The sequence below is a fragment of the Anastrepha obliqua genome, chromosome 2 (assembly GCF_027943255.1).
Source record: "Anastrepha obliqua isolate idAnaObli1 chromosome 2, idAnaObli1_1.0, whole genome shotgun sequence".
Classification (NCBI taxonomy): Eukaryota; Metazoa; Arthropoda; class Insecta; order Diptera; family Tephritidae; genus Anastrepha; species Anastrepha obliqua.
In genome coordinates, this window is record NC_072893.1 from 77,433,437 (window position 1) to 77,455,899 (window position 22,463).

Sequence of the window (22,463 nt, forward strand, 5' to 3'; positions counted from 1 at the left end):
GGATAATTATAGGTTCATTATAATATTGCTATAAAGTTCATATTTTATTTTCTTCATTTTATTATTATTCATCCTCAATGTTTTCAATTTCAACAAATGATACGAGTGGCTTATGATAGCTAAAATATGATACAAATGCTTTGGTTTCGATGTTGTCAACATATCTTTGAAATACCGCGTCAATGGTTGTTTTTGATCGTGTTGTCGATTCAGTGCGATTGTTACACATTTTTAAATTGAATGTTGTATTGAGAACGTCAATTAAAGGAACCGCTGTGTCCAATGCAAAATTTACGTTAAAATCGCCACTTAAAATCATTGGAACTTTATTGTAATCTTTTCTAAGTATCCGCGATACTTCTGGTGTATACTTTATTAAATTTTCGTGAATGAATTCCGTGATGCTATTTATTGATTTTTTTTTTCTGTCGATATTCACGACACTTTTCTGCATTATTTTTCGGCATAATTGCGGTAAATATTTAAAAATGAAAATATTTACGAATATAAAAATACACACGCGGTTGCTATTATGAGCGTCCCCAGCAAAACCTGCGTGACCGAAACTCTAACACAATTACATTTTTTTGAATGTTACAAACACATATGCACGCAGGTTTTGCTGGGGCGTGACCGAAACTCTAACACAATTACACATATGCACTCGTATTTGTTTGAAAATCGACTTTTTTTTTGGTTCTCCGTCACCTTTGGAAAATGTGTAAACAGTAAGCAAACTTTATTCATATATTTTTCCTCATTTTTGCATCAGTAAAATTAAACAAACGCCGTAGCCGAATGGGTTGGTGCGTGACTACTATTCAGAATTCACAGAGAGAACGTCAGTTCGAATCTCGGTGAAAACACCAAAATTAAGGAAAACTATTTTTCTAATAGCGCTCACCCCTCAGCAGGCAATGGCAAAACACCGAGTGTATTTCTGCCATGAAAAAAAGCTCCTCATAAACATATCATAAAATAAAATAAAATAACTGTATAAAAAAATTTTTTTCTTGTGATTCGAACCAAGGATTTTGGATCGGAAGCTCACATTGCTAGCCGGTCGGCTATCGCGCCATGCTGTCGGCGCTGGCCTAAAAGTTATTTATTTCGTCGCTACGTGTATATGTAATATTCGTAGCCAAGAGTGTCGCTTTTTTCGTTTCACTTTTTCTCAAATCACTCCCAACGATTCTAAAGAAGTTTTCACTTCAAAAACTCGACGTCATTACCTCGTGAATAAAGTAAAGAAACAAAAAAAACCAAATTTGAAAAGAATCGGTGCAGTAGATATGAATCTACAGTGGACACCGACCGTAAAAAAGGCAAGTGTGAGAAAAACGCGTTTAAAGATTTCGGCAGCGTGAAATCCGGTTGGAGAGGTAGATACTTAATCCTTTGTGTCTTTGTCAATTTTACTCCAATGCACTTCAAACTTTCACACAATAATCTTAAGATGTTATGGAATAATTAAAAAAAAAAAAAAAAAATACCATACTACCCCCTTAAGGTAACACCTAGTGTTGAAGTTGAAGACATATTGACAATACATATTAAGTAGAGTAACCAATTGTAACTCGACATCTGAACTCATATATATAAAATTATATTTCTGTAAAAATTATTTCTCATTTTCTGTCCCAATACGAATTTAACATAATTTAATTACACTTAATTTTGTTTAACGCATATTTCTGTTATCGGAGCCCCTGCGGACACTTTACTTTTTACCACTGATGCTATGATTACCACAATTTGAGAAACACTGGTGTATATGAACAATGCTTACTCGAACAACACGGTGTGTGTGTGCTCTCAAATGCATGTAAGTACATCCTCGTATACACTTCACAAGTGAGTAAACAAACAGTGTCGGCCTTTAAAGGTTACGCATACGCCGCGTTGACTGTGCCCATAGCCGTAACCTACACATTTTGCGGTGATTTTGTTGCAAAATGCAAATTTCCGCGTAATCATACCAGCAAACATATTCATGCATAGTTAGGAATTCAAGAGCATGTATAAGTACAAGTATGTGCAGTTGTAGGTTAACCAGCCTTCAAATATGTATATAAATAAACAAATGAACTGCAGACTAGCAAGCCAACTATTTATATGCATATATATGATATAATACATATATACATATACGCATACACGCATATAACTACAAACATATATACATATAAGCAATGCATACATACACAGTGACAATAATCCTGGATGAGTGTAATGATGTTTTGGTGGCATCTCGATTGCTGCTTATACACAAAGTGCATTAATACATCCCTTTTCAGTACAGTTTACTACATATAAAAATGAGTGTCGGTATGTGTTTCCGGAACTGGGTATGCGCTCGTATTAATATTGGCTGGCGCACTCCAGAGGCAATTTGTCATCATTTGTTCAGTTGGTGTGGGTGTGTGAACATATTTGCACTTTCGCAAAGGAAAGCGAGTATGTGTGTGAATGTATACATTTGGGTTACTTGTGGCACATTTCGGTGTTGAAGGCGTGCGATTTAATTGTAGTCATTAACCTATCTATGTTGTTGGCGATTCAAACCACAATAGATTAATTTGTATTATTTACTTATTAGTATATACCAGCTGGTGTTGTTGTTGTAGCAAAATAAACATTCCCCATAAATATACGGGAAATGCTACTGAAGTGACAACCCTTCGCCGATTATAAGCACGGGCCGTTCAGTTTACGTAGAACCGACTGGTGTGTTTGGCTTTGTTTCCATATAAAATTAAGGATTTAATGCGTTTAACACTTATTAAACACATAACAAAAATACATTTTTATAAGGAAAAGACAAACATTTTGTTTTTAGTTGAAATATCCTTTATTTTTTCAGGATATTAAAAATTCAACTGAGTAAACAGTTGATTCACCAATTGAGGTATAAGTCTTTTTTATTTTATAGTATCACGTGGCTTATTATAGCTTAGTGCTCATTTTTTGGCATCATTAAACATACAGTGCACAGCATAAATCTTGATATCCTACCATTTCTAAATATAGGTTAGGTTAGGTTAGCCTGGTTGGCATTAAGCCACGCATAGACCTTTTGGTCCCTAGCGATACCAGATGGAGACCGACCTCTATGAATACTGAAAGTAGACATCATGTAGGATGTCAACGCTTTTGGCGAATCTAAGCAGCGCTGGAAGATCCGCTTTTGAGATGTCCCCCAGACCCTCAAACAATGGTGCTCCCAGGCATTTTAAACGCGTTTTTAATAATGCCGGACAAACGCACAGAAGGTGTTCTAAAGTTTCCTCAACATCCTCTCTTCATTTCCTGCATTTGTCTGTATTAGCGATTGTTGAGTTCTTTCTTATTCTAGTGTAGGCTATCGCCGCGGCTTTCCCCACAGCAACAACTTCCGCTTGGAAAATATTGCTGTGGTCTGGCAGCTTGATAGGCTGCCTTATCCCTAGTTTTGAGCAGTAAATACCCACTCCCACTCCGTCTAAAGAATCAACAAATGTAAGTAAGAAATTCGTACGTAAAGGTGATTTTTACCTCCAAAGCTTCTAGACGCGGGCATGATACAGCGAAGGACTGCAGACCCATCAGTCTAACCTCTTTTATCCTCAAACTCATGAACGATTGCTCGATGCATATCTTAGAGAGAAGACCACAAATACTATAATACAATTTCAACATCCTAAGATACCTATCTCAAAGGGAAATCTACACATACAGCTCCCCATAAAAATGTACGCACGATAGAGAGAAGCATAGAATGCAAACAATACTCACTTGTCGCCTTTCTCGACATAGAGGGTGCCTTTAACAATATTAACACAAGCTCCATTATTGAGGCTCTTAACACGTTAGGGGCGCACATAGGAGTCAGCGATTGGATAAAAATAGAATAATCATGGGAGAGATAGGCAATAGCATAACCAAATGCTCTGTCAACAGGGCAACTCCACAGAGGGAGATTTTATCTCCTCTGTTTTGGTTACTAGTTGCCAAAAAACTATTTACCAAGTTCGACCGAAGGGAATTAAAACAGTGGTGAATGCGAATCACATAGTGATTATGGTTTCAGGAATGTTTCCCACAAAAATCAGCGAGATTATGTAAAGAGCTTCAGGATTACTCAGCAATTGGGCCACAGACTGCGGCTTAAGGGTAAACCCTATTGAAATTAAACGGAGTTAGTCTAACGCTAACCCAACAAGCAATGTACTTAGGAACTATCCTTGATCCCAAACTTAGCTGGAGACCCAATGCAGAATACATGGTGAAGACAGCTAATATAGCACTTTATACGTGTAAAAGAATGTTGGGTAAAAAATGGGGTCTTCAACCAAAGTTATCCAACTGGTCCTACACAGCCATTGTAAGACCGGTAGAACATATGCAGCAGTAGTCTGGTGGCCCGCGATGGAAAAGAAGTACAACTAAAACAAACTAAACAAGATACAAAGATCAGCATGTATCTTAACCACAGGAGCGCTTAACACCAGCCCTACTAAAGCGCCTAACATGCTAACACATCTGTTACCATTAGACTTAACATAACATGACTTAATACATAAAAACAATCGCCACATGCAGCGCGGTGAGACTCAGAGATATAGGAAGTTGGACAACAAGATTGTACGGTCACAGCAAGATCCTTCTAGAGAGACCCTCTCTGCTCAAAAACGAATCAGACTTCACAATCTCCGACCTCATCTTCAAGAAAAACTTTACGGTACGGTGCCCACCGAGAGTCGAATGGAGGAAGGGGAAAGTGGTTGGTACATTTGATGCCGAAATCTACATTGACGGTTCTAAGATGAACTGTGGTGTGGGAGCTGGCTCAATTTATCCAAATCAATTCGACTTATTGTTTATGCCAGCGTGTTCCAGGCAGAACTATTAGCAATCAGGGAAGCTTGAAAATCACTGAAATATTACTATCTTTTCAGACCGTCAAGTAGCTATCAAGGCCTTAGACTCCAATTACATTTCATCCAAACTAGTTTCACAATGTACTGCGGTAGTCTAGCATAAATGCACTAGCCTGCCATCCCAGAGGTGAAGCACGGTCCACGCACTTTGCCAAATTTACCTACTTTCCCTCTTTCTAATAATTCTCCATAGTCAGCGCATTATTTGCATTGTGACTGGTAAAATAAGCAAAAAACAAAGACAAAGCACAAGCAGTTACACATTGCATTAGTAGATCCGGCAAGAGGAAACGGGCAATCGCGGTAATAGCGCAGATACACCAAGATTTGCGAAGTCCTCAACCATTTGAGCGATCCTTCGGGTAGAAAAATGTGAAACACAGATGGCGTCCCTAGCAATAAGAAGGCGTTGTTCCTAAGCAACGACAGGTGTGCATTCCCACTATTTAGGACTGGTAGCGGCAGGCTAATCACCTATCCTGTCAGAAATCCAATAGATTGACGAAACCAACGCAAGACAAGTCTTGTCGAGGCCCTATGCTCCCGAAAGGAGTGAACAAGGAAAAAAACTTGTCACTTTATAAAATTTCAAAGTCTTAAAAACGTCCGACATATATATTTATATTTCTTCATCACTGGTTCTTATATGAAAACGAAGTTTTTCCAACGCCTACTTTCTTCTTTAAGGGGGAACGCCACAGTAAAAATTCAAAAAAATCCATTTTTTTTTGCATAAATTGTTAGTATACCTAGTCAAGAAAATATGGTAATAATTTTAAAGCGAAATTCGCTTTATTCCAGATGATGTCAGTTTTTTTAACTCGTTACGTTTATTTACATAAATTTGACAATTTTAAATATTTTTCAATGAAAAATTACATCAACATATATTAGTTTAATACATATATATATTAATAAATTGGCTTTTGTCCGATCCTCGAAAATTCATTCCTACTTATAAAAACAAATTCCCAAAAATCGACTATTTTTTTACCCTTCACAGTGGCGTTCCCCCTTAAGTTCGTTCTTAAGCTTTGCTATCGATCTTTGCACAATCACAGTACTAAAACTGTTTGAAAATTTGAGTAACTCATCTCATCATATATCATATATTTTAAGTATATTTGGAAAACTTCAAAATATTATTGTAGTTCTCCCAAAACATTTTTTTACTAACCTAATGAAAGTGCGCCACATGTGCTCTTCTGACTTAAATTTCATATTTTATGTAAATAATTTCTTCCTTAATTAATACATATTTTTTTTCCTGCAACATTCGAAGGTGATTGAAATAAAATAGTTTACCTTCTTCTTTATTAAAGCAAATTATAACTCCAGGCAAACACACAATGCAATTACACACATACAAAAAACTTACGCATTTATACTCTACTGAATATCAGTAATTCGTATTATGATATGGAAATATGTGCATGCAAGCACTCAGCGAGTCGCTAAAGGTCGGCAGAGTAGCTACAACCAGCCAACAGCTACAAAATAAATATAGTAAAACCACTCCAAGTTACTTGATAATCAACGTGTTGACATCCCACACAATATATAGCCAACAACCTGCAGTGCAATTCATTCTCGCATACCTGAACATTTCCGTTCGGGTCGAGGATAATTATTATAATATGCAGAAGAGCAGGAGCATGAAGGCTTGCATATAATAGTGGATAAATAGCAACCTGTTGTGCTGCTGTTAAATTTGAGAATGCTGTAAAAGGTCAAATTTCAGTGTATTATTTCACAGTTATGTAAATGTATGCATGTGGTGTATACTGGGGATGTGAGGGCCACTTTAGTGGAAAGACGAATTGAGTATTTGGGCGTGAAGTGTCAACAAGTGGGCAATGGATATTTTGCAAAAATAAAAATCAGCTACATATTGTGTACGACTTTTAAGGCCATTTTCATTTCACTTCGAGAGGGTGCGCGCTATACAAAATGGTCACTTGTTGCTGACTTTTGTGTGTGTGTTTTTTTTTTTTGTGTTTCGTTTGTTTGTTTTTTTGTTTGTCTTTTGGTAACGGAAAATGAAACCGGGATACAAATATATTCCTAGAGTTGCACATGTTTTGCGTCAACCTTGAATTTAACTTCATATTTTCCATATTTTGTATCTCATTTTTATATTATATTATTTTTATATTATACGCAAGGCATACGGTGGAATATATGAACATAAGTACGTGATTTGCTAGTATGTATAAGTATTTAAATATAAATTTTTATTTGTGTACTTTCATACGCGTTTGCGATTAACTCGAACTTACCTGCCTTCATCCTCGGTGCTACTTTCGCGCGACTGCGATGTCTGCCTGCTACGTCCCAAACGCATAATATTGCGCACCGCACGCATGGAAAGTTTCTTCTCTTTAGGTTGTGAACTTTCGCTGCCGCGCATAGCAGCAGCAAGTGCGCTGGCGCTGCTATTGCCCGTCGCTGTTGCTGTCGTGATGGTAGTGGTGGCATTTGCGTTGGGTGTGGTGGTGAGAAGAGTGGTAACACTACCGCTGCGACCAGCTGTCGGTGATTTACCGAATTTATCAAATTTTAATTCGATTCTTTGGCGACTTGATGAGACGCTGGTGGTACTATGTTGCGCAGCGGTCATGACGCGTCGCAGCAAATGACGTTTCTTTTGTGTGCCATGTGATTCACTGCCGCTGGAAGCAGTACCAGCGCCGGAGGTAGCATAACCACCCGATTCTGTAGGGAAGCGAGAGGTAAATTGAGTGGTGAACGTAGGTGCAGGCACTTGAAAATTCGATTTCATCATTTTCTATCAATAATTGTTGAAAATTTTGTGCTTTGTTTAATAGTCACCCCATGACACTTCTTAAAATATTTAAAATTTTTCACATTGTTCTGAATCGCTCTTACTGTTAATCGCTATGTTAATGTTATTCATCTCTGTGAGAGCTTCGTAAATATGTATATTGCTGGCACATTTTTAAGTGTGAACGGAGAGCACTCTGGTTAAATAATCTCCACGATCGAGTATTTCTTTTATTAGATTTTTTTTCGTTTTTGGTCTTTTATTTATTATTTATTAATTTTTGGTTTTTTTGTTGTGGAGGTTGGCAGTTCTAATGATTTATGCTACAAGATTTAAAAACATAAAAACTCAATCCGACATAGTTGCTACTTACGAGTATGTTTTACAATGCAAAATGTAGCACTCGGTGAATTTATTAAAAAAAAAAAATACTTGGAATTAAAACCTCTCTTCGATATATCAAGGAAAACCTTCAGTGATTTTTATAAAATCTGAACAAAAGCAAAGAAAGCTCGATAAAGTAATAGGACTATGAATAAGTTCGTGCGGTTTTTTTTCGAAATTTGAAACTTTATTGACGTAAAATGGTTACAAATTTAATATTCAAAGTATTGTCCATCGCTTGCTACTACTTTTTCCCATCTTTCTGGCAATTCACGGATTCCCTTTGTGAAAAATTCGGTCGGTTTTGCCGCAATCCACGAATCGATCCATTTTTTGACTTCATCGTAATTACGGAAGTGCTGGTCAGCCAGGCCATGTTGCATCGATCGGAAGAGATAGTAATCGGATGGCGCAAGGTCTGGACTATACGGCGGGTGGGGTAGGACATCCCATTTGAGCGTTTCTAAGTATGTTTTGACCACTTGTGCAACATGTGGCCGAGCATAGTCATGTTGCAAAATAACTTTGTCGTGTCTATCGGCGTATTGCGGCCGTTTTTCTCGCAGTGCTCGGCTCAAACGCATCAATTGTCGTCGGTAGACATCCCCCGTAATCGTTTCATTCGGTTTCAGTAGCTCATAATACACAACACCCAGCTGGTCCCACCAGATACACAGCATAACCTTCAGGCCATGAATATTCTGCGCCGACGACGATGTTGAAGCATGGCCAGGGTATCCATACGTTGCCCGACGTTTTGGATTGTCGTAATGGACCCACTTTTCATCGCCAGTCACAATTCGATGCAAAAAACCCTTTCTTTTGTGCCGTTGAAGCAGTTGTTCGCATGCCATAAAACGGCGTTCAACGTCTCTTGGCTGCAATTCATACGGCACCCAATGGCCTACCTTTCGGATCATTCCCATGGCTTTTAAACGTTTGGAAATGGTTGATTGATCAACTCCCAAAGTTTTTGCAACCTCTTCTTGCGTTTGAGCCGGATCTTGATCGAGCAATTCCTCCAATTCGGTATCCATGAACTTTGGCGGCGCACCCTCGCGTTCTTCGTCTTCCAAGCCAAAATCACCACTTTTAAAGCGTGCAAACCACTTCTGGCACGTTCGCTCAGCTAGAGCATGCTCACCATAAACTTCCACCAAGATACGATGACTTTCGGCTGCTTTTTTCTTCATATTAAAATAATGAAGAAGAATTCCCCGCAAAAACACATTATTTGGCACGAAATTCGACATTTTCAAGTGTGGTAAAAATATTGTTGTTAACGCTTCAAATAAAAAACTTATACTGACGTTTGTGCCTTACGACAGTAGCTCTCCAATGAATGTTTGGAAATGTGGATCGATGGAATAATAATCAAGTTACGCCATCTGTTGTAAAACCGCACGAACTTATTCATAGTCCTATTACAAAAAATTAAAATTCGACAATTATTGTGCCAGTAACAGTAGAAATGCTGGGAATTCGACATGCATATCTTCCTTTAGACCACAACTTTTTTTAATGACTAGATAATGGGTTTTAAAAATTGTCAAGATCTTTTTGAAAGTTAAAGAAGTAAGTAAGTAAAAATAGCCCAAAAATTAATTATATTCTACATAAAATATTTTTTCATGCTCAGACAGAGACAGTCAGAGGTAATGTGTTTAAAGCGCATTGCTTCTTGCAGGCCCGTGCGCAGACCCCAAGATTTAGGGGGGTTCCAACTTTTGTTGCAATGCATTTCTTTTTTCTTATCGATTCATGTAAAAAAAATTTTTAAAACTTCGTCTGGGGGGGTTTGAACCCTGCAATCAATGTAAGCGATTATACAATTTAAAAGTAATACAATTTTTTTTTGTCTTTTTTTTAATTTAAAATTTGAACTATATTTGAAAATAATTCGCGGTCTCTAGCTGCTTCCAAGAGGGGACCCACACGTGCTTCCAGTCTATTCATGTCGGAGAGTTTTAAGGTCCATATTTCCATGCCATATAGCAAAACTGATCATCCATAGAAAGACATAGATTTCCAATGGCGCGTGGTAAAAAGCTACTTTTATATGGACGATTATAACCACGCAAGCTGCAGATATGATTATGGAATTTTTGTGGCGAAATTCTGTTTCTAAAAAACTCTAGGTCTCCTTTCTGAAGCTTATCCAAGCAATAAAGTACACCTAAAAACCATATTTTTTGGTTTTCACAGTGACTCAATAAAGAACTCGGACACCCAAGTGATATGATTTTAAATCAAAAAATAAATTTAAAAATGCGAATCTAATGCGTTTATGGGTCACATTTATTTTCGGACTTCAAGCGAATTTTCCTTAACTACTAAAAACATAAACAAACTTCAACTCATTCGTACATAGAAAATATACTTAGAAAAATACATGACAAAAAAGATCTCGGACAATTATTTATGTAAAGTAGAGTTAGGGAAATAATATTTAAGAAAAAACAATATAATTAATACTTAGTCGGCAAGCCTTTCTTTTTTCTCACAGCATTCAGTCTTCTTGGCATGGATTCGACCAGCTTCATGCATGTTAAAGGATCTATTTTCTCCCACTCTTCTTTAATAGCATCTTCTAACACTTTCTTGTTTCTAATAGCAGGTTTTTTCCGTTGGTTTTCAAATGAGCTAACAGATGTTCAATTACATTGATATCTGGAGATTGTGGAGGTGTTTCGAGTACTTTAGGGCAGTTGTATATACACGGACATCAAGTGCCTAATGTTTGGGATCGTTGTCTTGATAGTACGAGAAATTGTACTTAGGTAATTCACAACTTTTCAGTTCCTTGGACCAAATTTTCTTTCATAATTGTTAGGTATGGTTTGTGGTCCACATTGCCCTTAAAGAGGCAGACATTTTCCAGTAACAGGAGCGGGCATACAACCACCCATGTTTAACTGTCGGCCGCAATTTTTTTCCAGCAACTCTTCATTAGGTCTTCTTCGCACATATGATTGTCCATCTGACCTTGGCCCCCCAGCTGTGTAGGGGTTAGAATATGCCCAAGGTAAGGTATGCCTGTCGTAAAGGCGACTAAAATCTAGGTCCACCAGTGCCTGAGCAGTATGGGATCTGAACTGGCAGTGTCTTCGGGTACGATGTCTCACCGAAGAGCCTAAATCGGTACCACGGGGAACAGGAGTTCGCTCTGACCTGTTCTGTTTGGGAAAGGCCCTTCGGGGAGGTTTTCGTGGTGGCTGTGGTTAAGACCTAAAGCGCGGGTAGGCTTTAGGCCGATGTGGAGTTGCATTGCAACCGCGTGCCGGAACCCATAGAACGGCAGAGGTATGAGTAGGCCTCGAGCCCTACCAAGACGGTTAGTGTGTCCATACCTCACTGCCAATTGGTACCTAAGTTATTTGGGTTCTGATCAATAATTAAATTGATCCGCGTACCTTTGGGTACCGTGGGTTTGAGCTGTCGCCAGCACGTACTCACGTAAAAAACACAGGATGTTGTCCATCCGACTTAAATATGTTAATCCTGCTTTAATCTGCAAATAAACGTGCTTCCAGAACTCGAAATCCTTATCACCACGACGCTTTGCGAATTTTATTCTCTTGTGCCTCGTTGATGAAAGGTTTTTTCGTGTAACTCTCCAATTAGAAATATTCTTTCGCATCACTATTTGTATATGATACTTTTGGTGTTGCAGTTAAAATTAAGGTGTTGGGCGACTTCTGTTGCGAGATGAGGAGCGCTCAAATTTTGATTTTTCTTAGCTTGTTGCACTATCAACCGTTCATCTGCATCCGAAAACAGTTTTGTACGATTTCTTCTTGTTTTCCACGGATTTTGTTTCTTTGAAACGGTTTATCACGTCGTATACAGGCGATCAGGGTCTATCCACTATTTCTGGGATTTTCCGAACGGTTCGACCCTTTTCTTGATGACTAAAATTTACATAAATATATGAGTTCAATTGATCTTTGCCCCAACAAAACATGACTCAAATTTTACTTTACCGGATTTGTAATATAAATTATTATTACTATTTTTAAAATCCCATTTGATTACCAAGAATAAAAATATTTAACTTCCAATAAAATTTCGCTCTAGTTATTTTTTCATGAGGCAACTGGGCCAACTTTCATGTGAATGTCATTATCAGTAATATATTTACGCTTGTGTTCACCAAACGACCAAGAGTGCATTTTTCGATTTTTACAATGTCTGATTTGATTGAGCAGAGAAGTGCTATCAAATTTTGTTTGCGGAATGAAATTTCGGCTGCGGAAACGTTTAGCATGTTGCAGAAGGCATTTGGTGATTCGATCATGTCGCAGAAAAATGTTTATAAGTGGTACAAAAACTTCAAAGATGGTTGAGAACGTGTTGATGACTTGGAGCGCTCCGGACGACCATCAATCGTCAATAAAATGAAGGAGTTAGTGCTCAAAAATCGTTGGTTGACTGTGATATGAATCGGAATATCAGAAGGATCTGTGAAAACCATTTTGCAAGACCATTTGGGCCTACGAAAAGTCAAATCTCGTTTGGTACCGAAAACTCTCAATTTCTTGGAAAAAAGTCGTCGCGTTGATGTGTGTGAAACAATGCTTTCAGACTATCAGGACAAGCTCAAATGCATCATTATAGGAGATGAGACTTGGATTTATGAGCGTTATGCGTCGTTTATGTGAAGCAATTCGTCTAAAAAGACCAGAATTATGGGCCAACAACTCTTGGTTTTTGCATCACGATAATGCACCGTCTCACACTGCACTCGTTCTTCGTGATCATTTCGCCAAAAATTCCACGCATATCGTTCCGCAACCACCGTATTCGCCTGATTTGGCTCCGTGTGACTTCTGGCTATTCTCAAAACTCAAGAGACCACTCCGCGGAACGCGTTTCGAGTCGATTGAGGAGATAAAAGCTGAATCGAAGAAGGTGCTGATGGCTATACCGGAAATGGACTATTTGGTATGTTTCGGGAATTGGGAAAATCGTTGGCATAAGTGTATTTCATCGAGAGGGGACTATTTTGAAGGGGATGAAATTGATTTACAAGAATAAATAAAGATTTTTCATTTTACAACCAAATTCACCTTACTTTTTGCCCACAGTAGTATGTCCGAGATCTTTATTCAGCCACTGTAATTACTATCTAGTTTTCTATGAGCTATAAGCGCATATAACATAATCCAGACAAGCCAAATTTTCTTCTGCGTCGCTTGTTTGCATATAATATAAAACAATATTTACATTTTGAAAAAGATTTCTCCACGCTAAACTAAAGCTAAAAGTTCGAACTTCGCCCTTTTTTTGAGGTGTCACTTCGCTAAATTACACAACTTTAAACTAAACTTAAAAACTATAAGCCTCCGGAAGGTTTTCGGATGGCGATATACCCTGCTATCCCCCCTCTACATTCTTTTTTCCAAAGCGTGCGTACTGAATATTTCCCAATCATTGTAAATATTAAAAACAAAAAAATTATTACACTTTTTGTAAACTTAAAAAATTCTTTAGTTAAAACTCCCTCACATGTATTTGACATTTATTTGTCTGTGTGTGTTTACACATACATACGTACACGGAAAAGATTTTTTTGCACAGCAAAATTGTCTGCGAAAATTTATGGTCTCATTTTTATTTTATACAAAATTTATTGTTTTTTTTATGGAAATTTTTCTAACCGCGCAACATTTCCTTTTACTTTTGTGTTTGCTCCATACATACTTGCGCGTCTGTTTATTCACATGCTATGTTTTTCTTTATTCTTTATGTAACTTCACGCTTTCGTTATTTTAACTGTGCTGCGAAAACACCAACAAAAAATAAGAAATTATTATTTTAGTTACTTCATAAACTTTTTATATCATATATTCATCAATTATGCACTTCCATATTGCTCAAGCATAAAGGATTTTTTCTGTGCCTACTGCCTGAAAGCTTGTTACATTATGCAGTATTTTAATTTGCGAAATTTTCCTTTATTTACATAAAAGGTTCCTTCTAATTTGAATGCTAGCCAGTCGCAACGAATGGGATGCATTTTAAATTTTTTAGGGTGTTCAACTCTTTTGCTGCCTGTTTGCTTTGTACGAGAACATACATACATGTATCAATGGACACTTGTAAATTTTTGAGTAAAACGAAACGCATTTTGAAGCTGAAATTTTGAAAGTTTGTAATGATTTTTTTAATTTTTACACCCTCATGGCAGTATCATATTTTATTTTAGGTAAATCTTCGCGCTATTTTACAGTTTTACATGTGTTACATGGATGCACCTAAAAGCACACAAAATACAATCGGTATTGGCACTGAAGTATTTATTTATTTCACATAAAAGCGCTACTCCGAATCTTGTGGTTTTTTTTTTGGTGTAGAACATTAAAGTTTTCGGCCGCATTTAAAATAAAAAACGCAATTGCGGGGCACATTGAACAGATAGCATTTGCACAGCAGCTGATTTAAGTTTTTTCGAGCTATATAATACTAATTTTTGTTTATAAATTTTGACATTCTAAAGATTAAAAGCAAAAATAAAATACATTGCTCTTGTTGTTTTTGTTCTACTGATACTATCTGTTCAATGTACCTTGGCACTCAGTAAAATTTTGTTTTAATTTATAGTTTTAATTTATCCGCATATCTGTTGCCACGCAGCTCAATTATTATCCATTTGTTCACTCCACTTAACGCCTAGTACAAGTGCGCTCCAAAGCTTCACCAATAAATGGACACATTTCTTTTAACTTTTTATATTTATATTTTGAAGCAATAAAGAAGCTGGTTAGAACTTTATTGAACACCCACTGCGTTGAATTCAATTTTTTTTTTTTTTTATATTAATTTCACCCATTCTCATTTCAGCGCAAAAATGTATAGCACAAATGAGCTAATTTTCAAATATTTCCGAACTGTTAGATTTTTCTTTCAAAATATTTCATTTGATATTCTTTCAGTATCACTTAAAATTTCGCTTTTTATTACTTTACCTCGATTCAAACTACGCTCCAGATTCGCTATGTTCTGTTCGATGTCGAGAAGCATCTGTTGATCATCGTCCAAACTTTGGCTGCTACAGCTAATATTCTGCTGCTCCTGTATGGGTCGCACCAGATTGGTCGGCTCAAAGTTACCAGCAGCATCGTCGGGAGATGTGTATCTCGCCTCGAATACAACAAGTACCTGCGTATACAAAGGAAAAAAACCAAAAACGAAGAAGCGAAAACATAAAATAGAGTTCACATTTGGTAAATATTGAGAAAATTGCAATTAAGAGCGTGCATACAATGTAACTAAGAGAGCAAATGGCAATGGGAAGGAGAACAAATGAATGTTATTAATGTGAGCGCACGCGGTGTCCTTTGCTTTGGCGCGCATTTTCCCTTTTATGAGGACAATGTTGCAGGGCCAATGGAGTGATGGCGCTTGTTTTGTGTTGTAGCCAATCTTTACTGCTCGGCAGTGCCCACGAGCCCAGTTGGCGTTCGGCGTCACGATTGCTGCCCGGCAACTGGGCGTAAAAAAAATGCTTTATTCACATGGGAAAACAGCTGTGCCGTGCCGGCCACCTTGACAAGGAAGTTAAAAAATCAAAGACGTGCACACACATGTTGTTGTTGTTGCTTTGCCCTTATGGCCTTTATGGCGTGTGCAAATAACACATTTTGAGGCCATTAGCAACAGGTTGAACGGATCAGCGCGGCATTTGATAGCTAACATTTTCCCCATGTCCTTCAAATCCAAGGAAAATGCCGCGCTAAAAAAAAAGTTACACTTAACCTTTTTTTTGCTAGAGATGACTTAGTAGGTAGGATTATTTTTAAAATGTGCTAAAAAATAAAAAGGTTATACTTAATTTTCGCCTGATGAGTCGGTAGGAATGTTTTAGTCTTTTTTTTCCAAATTTCTTAAAATAATTTTTAATAAAAATTCAAAAATCTATGCCTAAACTTTTGGCGGCCGCCGTAGCCGAATGGGTTGGTGCGTGATTACCATTCGGAATTCACAGAGAGGTCGTTGGATCGAATCTCGGTGAAAGCAAAATTAATAAAAAAAACATTTTTCTAATAGCGGTCGCCCCTCGGCAGGCAATGGCAAACCTCCGAGTGTATTTCTGCCATGAAAAAGCTCCTCATAAAAATATCTGCCGTTCGGAGTCGGCTTGAAACTGTAGGTCCCTCCATTTGTGGAACAACATCAAGACGCACACCACAAATAGGAGGAGGAGCTCGGCCAAACACCTAACAGAAGTGTACGCGCCAATTATTTATTTTTTTATGCCTAAACTTTTTGCTGCTGGTGATGCCTTAACCGGTGGGAATATTTATAAATAATATATATAAATATATATTTTTTTTAATTGTTAAACTTTGTTTGTAGCAGTAATTTAAAAATCTACGCCCAACTTTTTTACTGCTGGTGATGCCTTAACCTGTACGATTACTTAATTAATTGTAATTTTAATTTAATTTTTTTTCTTTTTCTTTCAATAAAATTCTGTTTCTAATTCTTTCCATAAAAATTCTTAATATATTGTACATGCAGAGAAACTCAAATGCACTCAATCAATCCCATGATTTAAATACAAGACTAACTAGCAGGAATATCAGTCCCGAAAATCCGGATCCCGTTATTTTTAGTCGCGAACATCTCGGTATTATTAGCATATAACATAGAAAAATCTCATTTTATAGCAAAATGGCAACACTGAAAACTGCTTTGCGTTTATAACAAAGTTTGTAGAAAACAGTAGGGTTTTTTTCTATTCAACGTTCAACTATTTAAAGACCAATAGATTAATATTCGTGTTGCATCAAATAATATTAAAATAATGAGTGACGGCCCTCCTGCTTGGACTTGTCCAACCCCCCACAAATTTAACCTAATCTAATCTAAACGGCCCTCCGCTTCAGGTATGCATGCACAATATATAAAAGGCGAAGTCCAAAATAAACAAGACTGAGCTGAAATAGAAACCACAGAAGCTTTGTTCTAATAACTTCGAGTTTATTTATTCAAAATAGTCACCGCTGGTCTCGATACACTGCGATCTAAAAGATTTTCGAAAGAGTGTCATTGGCCGGAATGTCCTTCAGAATGTCGGTACAAGCCTTTTGGAAGACTTCTATGGACGCAAAAAGCTTTCCTTTCATGGCCAAATTCAATTTTCCAAATAAGTAGAAGTCACAGGGAACCATATCAGGCGAATACGATGTGTGATTGATGGTTAAAATGCGATATCTAGCGCAGCTTCCTCCTTCGCGGTATTCAGGTCGAATTTGACGAATGCGATGCAAAAACGCCAAGATAGAAATCTGCATTGACAGTTTGACCCATTGTCACGAACTCGTTGTAGACAATCCCCTTGGAATCGTAAAAACAAATGAGCATCGACTTGATTTTTGATTTCTCTAAACGCGATTTTTTTGGGTAGCGGTTCGCCTGGAGCCTTCGGTGCTTTGACTCTTAGTTTCAGGTTCATATTGGCAACACCGCGTTTCATCACCAGTTACTATGTTGTAAAGGAAGTTATCGTATTTTCTCACCTTTTTAATGAGATCTTTCGAATGTTGAATTCTGAGCAATTTTTGGTCCTTAGTTAACTTGTGCGGAATGAAACGTGCACATACCCTTCGTAATCCCAAATGATCAGTTAAAATACAATAAACCGATGTTTTGGAGATATTCAACTCCGATTCCATGAATTTCACCGATGATTTCGGTTCATTTTTGATAAATTTACGAACAATTTCGATAGAGTTCTCAGTGATTAATGATTTTGGGCGGCTCGTATGTTCATTGTCATTAAGCTTGTTTATTTTGGTTGTGAACATGCCAATTTTTCATCAATTCAAATGTTTCGGTAAACGTTTTACCGATTTTAAAACAAAATTTGATATTAGCTCTTTGTTCGAAACTCATTTTTGTGCCGATGACACAAACATACTGACACTTTAGGCGCAATAACTTCGCTTCCACTGAACCGAATGTCACCAAGCTTTCACTATAAGTCAACTAGGGATGTAACTTTCAACGCATTATCTCATTAAAAAGATGACTACATCAAAAACATTTTTATTATGCCAGGCTTGTTTATTTTGGGCTTCACCTTGTAGATAATAAAATTAAGTTCTGACTTTAAAATTTTAAGTTTACGCTGCACCACACAGATTTTATCCTGCACTAGATGAGGCCCGTAGAGCTTTTATCGGCATACCGTAAATGACTTTATCAGATATGTAATTGTTAAAGTATTATTACATAAATGCGTATACATTTCACTATTGCTTGTGTTACTAATGATATAATTTTCATTTTAAATAAAAATTAATTAAAAGACATTTAATAATTAATTATTAGACGGGTGGAGAGTTTCAAAATTTTTTTGAGTTGAGATGAATATCTACATACTGGGATAAATCTCGAAACTTCGGTTTCGTAACATCGAAAAAATTGGCATCTCTACTAGCTAGGTAATCTCACTTGGAGTTGTATCTTAACTTTTTTAAACTTTTCGTCTCTCATACTCTTCAATTCACAATTTTTCTATTATTTCCCTTCTCTCGTGCTTTTTTATATTTTTTATTTTGATTTTTTAATTTTACTTGATTTGGTTTGTTTTACTTGATTTGGTTCGTTTTACTTATACTGGTTTGTTGAAATTCAAGTGGAACTCAGTGGGGCATTTCTGATGTAATTATGTAGGTGCGTGCGGAGAGGAGTGCGTGTGAGAGAGCATCAAGGCTTTAAACCCCTTGCCATTTCAAGGCTGCGTATAGTACTCGTAATTTGAGACACTGGAGCATGGATGCTACTCCTGAAATGATTCTATTTGCTTTTTAATGAGTTTTGCCGCGTGTAAGGCATTAACTTGGGAATTAAAAGTTACGCAAATAGGTAGATATTTATACATAAATATTAATGATACAAACGCACTGCTTAGTGGAGTGCTCTGCTTCACCCAGTTATAATGTCTTCTGTCTTTCAATGACTATTAAAGTATATTATTAAATGAAATAAAAGTTAGTAATTATTCAATTGAAATAGTAAAATATTTTCCCAGCTCATTTTCATAAGCACTTATTACGTCCAGTTTTGTGTTGTGAAGAAAATATGCAAAAGAACTTCCAAAGAAGCGCCGATTCATAAAATTATGTGCTGCCTGCCATTGTCTTGCGGTAGCAGAATACCCTTCCTATTCGCCAATGGTTATCGCTTCTGTTACACAGCTTGCTTCAATTTGCTTTGCTTCTGACAACAGAAATCAGCATTAAGTGTTTGGGACGAAGGCAACAGCTCATAGTAAAAGATTTCAGTTCAACCCCATCAAACACATTCCGCCAAAACCTTCTTAGCCGTCCATTTAGACTTGACCATCGTTGGGGGCGGCTCAGCGGGGTTCGACCAAGATCTTTTTCAGTAGTTGTTCTCGTGTCTGAAATCGCCTGTTATTAGAGCAGCCTCTACCAAAGCCTCATCTTCCATGCACCAGAAAGAAATCGTTGGAATCACCGATTTTCTGTTGCGCCTTTTATTCAAAACTGTTCAAGAACTATTTTTGGAGCATAATCCCAACTTCAAATTGCCATTTAGTACAACAGGGTGCAGTGTATATGTGCAGGCTAGATATCTTACTTCTAAATAAAACTTTGACTTATGTAGTTCAGTAGCTGGAAGTGTATTCCATTATCTTAGTAAATGCGTCTAGGTACTTAGGCTTTACGTTTACTCAGATGTGAGTTTGCAAAATTATTCAGCCGTTGCTTTATTTGTTTTGTTTTTTTGAGGCTATGTTGGGTTACAAAATATTATATATATTCCTAGCTCCTAGTTGAAGCATAGGGTATCAAATATTCTCATCAGAATATTACTTTCTAATAAATTCACGAATACTCAATGGGATTGCGGAGGTGCACTTATGTCCATGTCTTACCTTAGTTGTGTAATATTCTGCCTCAAACTTTATAAAAAATATTTAAATAATTGTACTTGTCTATAGGTTACTCGACAAAGTCATTATTGCGGTAGTAATGGTGTATCATTCTGGCCATACTCGTATATCCCTTTCTGCTGAAAGCAGTTGCGTGCCGCCACCATACAAACTTGCCGCTTTAATCCAAATACACCAAACTAGCTTTCGACGAAAAAAGTATATTTTTTATGAAATCTATTTAATTACACAGACGACGCAGTTCTTATTACGGAGAATGTAGACAACCTACACCAATTCAAATTTGAGCAAGATGCCGAAGTGTACAACAATTTTCTGAAAAAACCAAATGCTTGGTTGTGTCCAAAGAATCCATAAGGTGCAGGTTCTTCAGTTCAATTCTATCTGGAATCAAGCATCACCAACAATAGAGATTTATGAATAGAAGTAAAGCAAGCGGCAAACAAAACAGCATCACTGCGTAGCTGTCTGAGAACTGCTGTATGGAGAAACAAGCACATGAGGATCGAAGGCAAAATAAGAGTCTATAAGACATGTATTCGACCAATTTCCGCGTATTCTGCAGAAACAAGAGCGGACATTCATACATGGCTGTAACGCAAATATATATATATATATAATTGGCGCCTATACCCCTTTTGATGTTGTTCCATAAATGGAGGGACCTACAGTTTTAAGCCGAATATGAACGACATATATTTTTTTTTTTTTTCATGAGGAGCCTTTTCATAGCAGAAATACACTTGGAGGTTTGTCATCGCCTGCCGAGGGGCGACCGTTATTAGAAAAAACGTTTTCTTCATTTTGGTGTTTCACCGAGATTCGAACCTACGTTCTGTCTCTGAAACTCGAATGGTTATCACGCATCAACCCATTCGGCTACGGCGGCCAAATATAATATAATATAAAATAGCCCATAACTATTCGAGCCATAACCGCCGAAAAAATGTATCCCACAAATTCGAAATTTTACAGGGGAAGGTTTTTTTTAAATTAAATCAGTTTGAATAAAGCCATTATTTTAAAATTTATAATGTAAACATTTTTTTGTGTAATACATTTAATTTTAATAATTTTAAATAGATATTTGCATCATAAGGGTTGTTTTTGTGGGATACATTTTTTTTGCTTTCCTTCTGGCAACCTATTATTAAAAAAGTGTGTGGGTTACACAAAAATTTATTTTAAGGAAGTGACTTCCCGTTTTTTTTTTTTATTTCATTTTTTTACTTAGTCCTTAAAATTAAATTACATTTGATTTAAAAAAAATATATGTATACATTTCTTAGTATATTCGATAAAACAAAAATAAAGTAATGTAATTCATATATTTAAAGTTTTCTGTTAACAAAGTAATGTTAATTTAAAATCTTGTAAAATACTATCTAAATACTATCTTCCTGGTCGGTTTCAGGTAGCAAATCTTTAACAGATCCATTCCATTTTAAATTTAAATACTCGTGTTGGAATTTTACGGGTAAAGTTTTTCTATCGCAAAGCGTTTTCAAATCCTTATATTTAGCAGAAGAAATGTTTAATATATCATCATATAATTGAGTAGGTCCCTCACAAACTATTTTGGAATTTCGTCTGGATCGTGGAATTGAATCTAGATCATAATTTATGGTTTCAGATTCATCAAAGTAGCTATATTTAAGAGCAATATTTGGAATATTTTTTTCCAAAGTAACAGAGCGTAATTTTGTAAATTGAATTTTCACTGAATTTGGAAGTAACGCCTGTGAAAATGCCTTCCAGTCTTTAAAATCACTGTTAGTTAATTCAATACAATTATATTTTCTTGGGTTAGTTCTTGCATTTGATATTATGGTGTACCACTCACTTGGAGCCCAAACAGTTCTATTCCGAATAAACGATTCAATTGTACTATGCATCGAATCAACAGGCATCATGGTGTGTCCAGGCAACAAGTATGTGATTTTTATATTAGTCACAAAATTAGAATTTTCAACAAAATAGGTTAATGTCGCAAGCATAGCTCTGTTTTTGTTCTGTCCTGCGCAGCTATCACAATAAAGATGGACTATCGACTGGGTTTTTCTTTCATCGACTAATTTAAGGTATTGGAAAACAGTTGTGCAAATTTCATTACACCCTCGTTTACCATCCTTTTCTCCCCATAAAAAACAAAACCCATCTCTTGTACCACTCTCATAAAAACTTTCATTGTAAAATGAATATTTTCTAGAATAGAACAAAGTAACACTTTTCCCATAGGGAGTATTTAAGACCTTTTGCAAGTCGAAACTTGTACATAAATAAGCCGGATTCTCTTTGCATAGCTTTTGGTCCTCCAAAAATATTTGCTTACATTTCTCTTTGTCCTTTAGATGAATTTGATACTCTTCTGATGAATGAAATTGCTTTTTGGATTCTGTGTCTAAATTATTGTAATTCTCGCATAAGATACATTTATCTTTTTTAG

At 36.6% G+C, this 22,463-nt stretch overlaps 1 protein-coding gene across 1 annotated transcript in view; it reads right to left on the minus strand.

Moving 5' to 3' along the window:
• The window catches only part of LOC129239460 (otoferlin-like), a 196,337-nt gene that overhangs the window by 72,581 nt on the left and 101,293 nt on the right, over positions 1–22,463 (minus strand). Inside the window, exons 5-6 of the mRNA XM_054874961.1 lie at positions 15,057–15,249; positions 7,199–7,634 (exon numbers count right to left, since the gene is read on the minus strand). Coding sequence (XP_054730936.1) covers positions 7,199–7,634; positions 15,057–15,249 — 629 coding nt within the window. The remainder of the gene's footprint in view (positions 1–7,198; positions 7,635–15,056; positions 15,250–22,463) is intronic.